The sequence below is a fragment of the Eurypyga helias genome, unplaced genomic scaffold (assembly GCF_000690775.1).
Source record: "Eurypyga helias isolate BGI_N326 unplaced genomic scaffold, ASM69077v1 scaffold33061, whole genome shotgun sequence".
Lineage (NCBI taxonomy): Eukaryota > Metazoa > Chordata > Aves > Eurypygiformes > Eurypygidae > Eurypyga > Eurypyga helias.
The window spans coordinates 16,538-19,118 of NW_010230711.1; the positions used below are offsets into that span (position 1 = coordinate 16,538).

Sequence of the window (2,581 nt, forward strand, 5' to 3'; positions counted from 1 at the left end):
ATTGGTATTCGAGGTAATTCAGAAAGGTTTTGGTATCAGTCAAAAGACAATGCCTAAAAATTTCAGTAGAGAGATGCGTTTGCCATCGAAGCATGGCATGAACACCGCAGCCTGATCCAAAGACAAAGTAGTGAGCTTCCCGGTGTCTGTCACTACAGCTGGGCACCTGCCTGGCGCCCTGCACCCTCTGAGAGTGGGCCAAGCCCTTCCTACACCCGCAGCGGTATGGTGGTGCAAGGCCCAGGGGAGCGAGGAGGGGCATGCCCACCTCAGCAGGCACAGTATCCCTAACAGCACTTCTGGCATGTTGTTCACCTCTCACTGCTAAGTCTCCCAGGTCTTCCTGCCCCACCACAGCCATCCCAGCTCCTGCGAATGTACCATTTGGCTGGTTTGCAAGTCCGTGTCTGCGTACGGGTGGCTGGGAGGCTCCCGCGAGCTGCACTGCTGGGGGCACAGAGTGCTCAGGGACACGGGGACACTTTCTAGAGATCTGCACGTGTGCGATGCCCGACCCTGCGGCCAGCATGGGGAGGGGGTCGTGGTCTACTTCTGTGGGGCGCTGGTCCACCGAGGTGAAGAGACTGAATTGCTCAACAGTACACTGCATTTTAATCTAACCTTGTGAAATCAGGATGTACTGGAGATGATGCATTCCCTTCTCCTCCTACAACAAAGCATGTAGGAGTTCAGACAGCATGACACCTCCACTCCTTCAGTTCCTCACTAACTGCAGCTCCCGTGGAAAGGATTTTGAGCCCAGAATGAAGATACAGGACAACTAGTGCAACAGTGAGATAGAGATTTACCAGAAGGCCCTAAAATGTGGTGGGAAGTGACTAGGAGGGCCAGAGGACAGGAGAACCCCTCCTGCCACATCGCTGCTCAAACCAGTGACACCCAAGGGCTGCTCCAGAGGAGGCGTGCCCTGCTCCAAAACCCCCACGCTGCTACTTAGGATGGACAGAAGTGTTCAGTGTGGGCTTTGGTGCCATTTCACACCTCCAGCACCTACAAGGCTCACAGGCTGGCACATCCCACTAGATCAAAGTCCTGTTCAACTCAATGCTATCAAGCCCAACCCCACCTGGATGCTTCCCTTGTCACCTTCACAGATCCTTTGCTTCCTCATCATAGGTGGGATGGGAGGGGGCGTGAGGATTGCCCATACAGATATCCCCTAACAGCCCTGCCCAAGCAGTAACATATAATAAGCTGGTTATGGTTGCCAAAGACACAGCTGGGCTAGAAATGTCCCAGCCTCATGTGGCTTCCTACAAAACACGGAAGAAGGAGGCAAAAGGAGGAATTGCAATGTTTTCAGCCTTTCTGAGCACACTGTATTTCCTTGGAGCTGGCAGAGCATGTGGCACACAGCCAGCTGCATATTAGTTTGTTTTCCACCTGGTTTTCTGGGTCCAGGTGCAACCTTTCAGAGCAGGGAACCAGGGATTGCGGAAGAGAAACGCACCTCCAAAGGAGGAGTTTTCTAACCAGCCCCCCCCCAGCAGCAAGAACCAGCCCCAACAAGCAGGGCAATGCCTCACCATCCAGGCTGGTGCTCACAAGATTCAGGCTGTGGCAAAACGAAAGGTGAGTGGATTGCGTCCTGCCTCCAGCCCCTGAGCAATTAAGAGATTAATGCAGCCCTTTAAAACGTGGTGGTGTGTAGATTTTGAGAGGATTTCACTTTCCAACCTCAAAAGGCCTGGGGGGAGGGAGAAGGAAAACAATACTTTTTCCCCTACGTTGTCAAGTATCAAAAACGTAAACACTCGCTCCACCCGCTTCAAATAGGTTACAGAATAATGATTCCCTCTCCACTTACTAATAGGTAAATAGAGGCACAGCTCTTGAGTTCATCAGTTAGGGAAAGCCATTGTGGCAGAGGGACATATAAAACGTCTTTAAAACTGCTTTATCCCGACCATTCCTCAGCAGAGCCGCACAAATGACGGCTGGAGGAGCTGGCACCAATGGCCATTAGTGCTCTTTGCACAGATCCATTATGGGCACCTTACCACTAGATCCGTGATCCTTCATTGCCAGGTAGGAATCGTACACGTCCTTCCTCAAGAAGTTGAGAAAGCCAACCTTCCTGGCAAACCTGCAGACGAAAGCCTGCTCGTAGAGGCAGTTGAGGAGAAAGCAGCCCTGGATGTCTTCCTCCACGCCCGGGGCCTGCTCCACGAGAGCCAGGTTACACGCGGGATCCTTGCAGCAGGCTCTCACGCAGTCCCTGCTCCGATGGACCGTGGGCGATGACAAGAAGGTGGCACCATTCTGGACAGAGGCATCCGTATCCAGGACCAAATCCGGCATCCCCGCCGTAAAGTCCTCCAGGCACATTTCACCGAAGGGTTTTTCCTCTTGTCCTTCGCCAAAGTCCGCTGCCAGCGCTAAGCAGATCCCAAGCACCAGCCATGGACCTGGGCTCCCTCTGGCCATCTTGGTGCCCTGATCCTCACCTCCCTGAGACCTTAATCCTTTCCTAAAGGAAAAAAGAAGATAGATGAAGCTAAGGTGTCCATGTGCATGCCACCCCGGGGCGAGCGGGGACCCGGAGCGCGGCTCACGCCGC

General features: G+C 53.5%; 1 protein-coding gene across 1 annotated transcript in view; it reads right to left on the reverse strand.

Annotated features, from left to right (window-relative positions):
* Window positions 1-2,448, reverse strand: part of SPINT1 (serine peptidase inhibitor, Kunitz type 1) — a 17,556-nt gene extending 15,108 nt beyond the window's left edge. The window contains exon 1 of the mRNA XM_010160839.1: window positions 2,022-2,448. Within this exon, the coding sequence (XP_010159141.1) occupies window positions 2,022-2,448 (427 nt within the window). The remainder of the gene's footprint in view (window positions 1-2,021) is intronic.
* Between the last annotated feature and the right edge of the window lie 133 nt (window positions 2,449-2,581).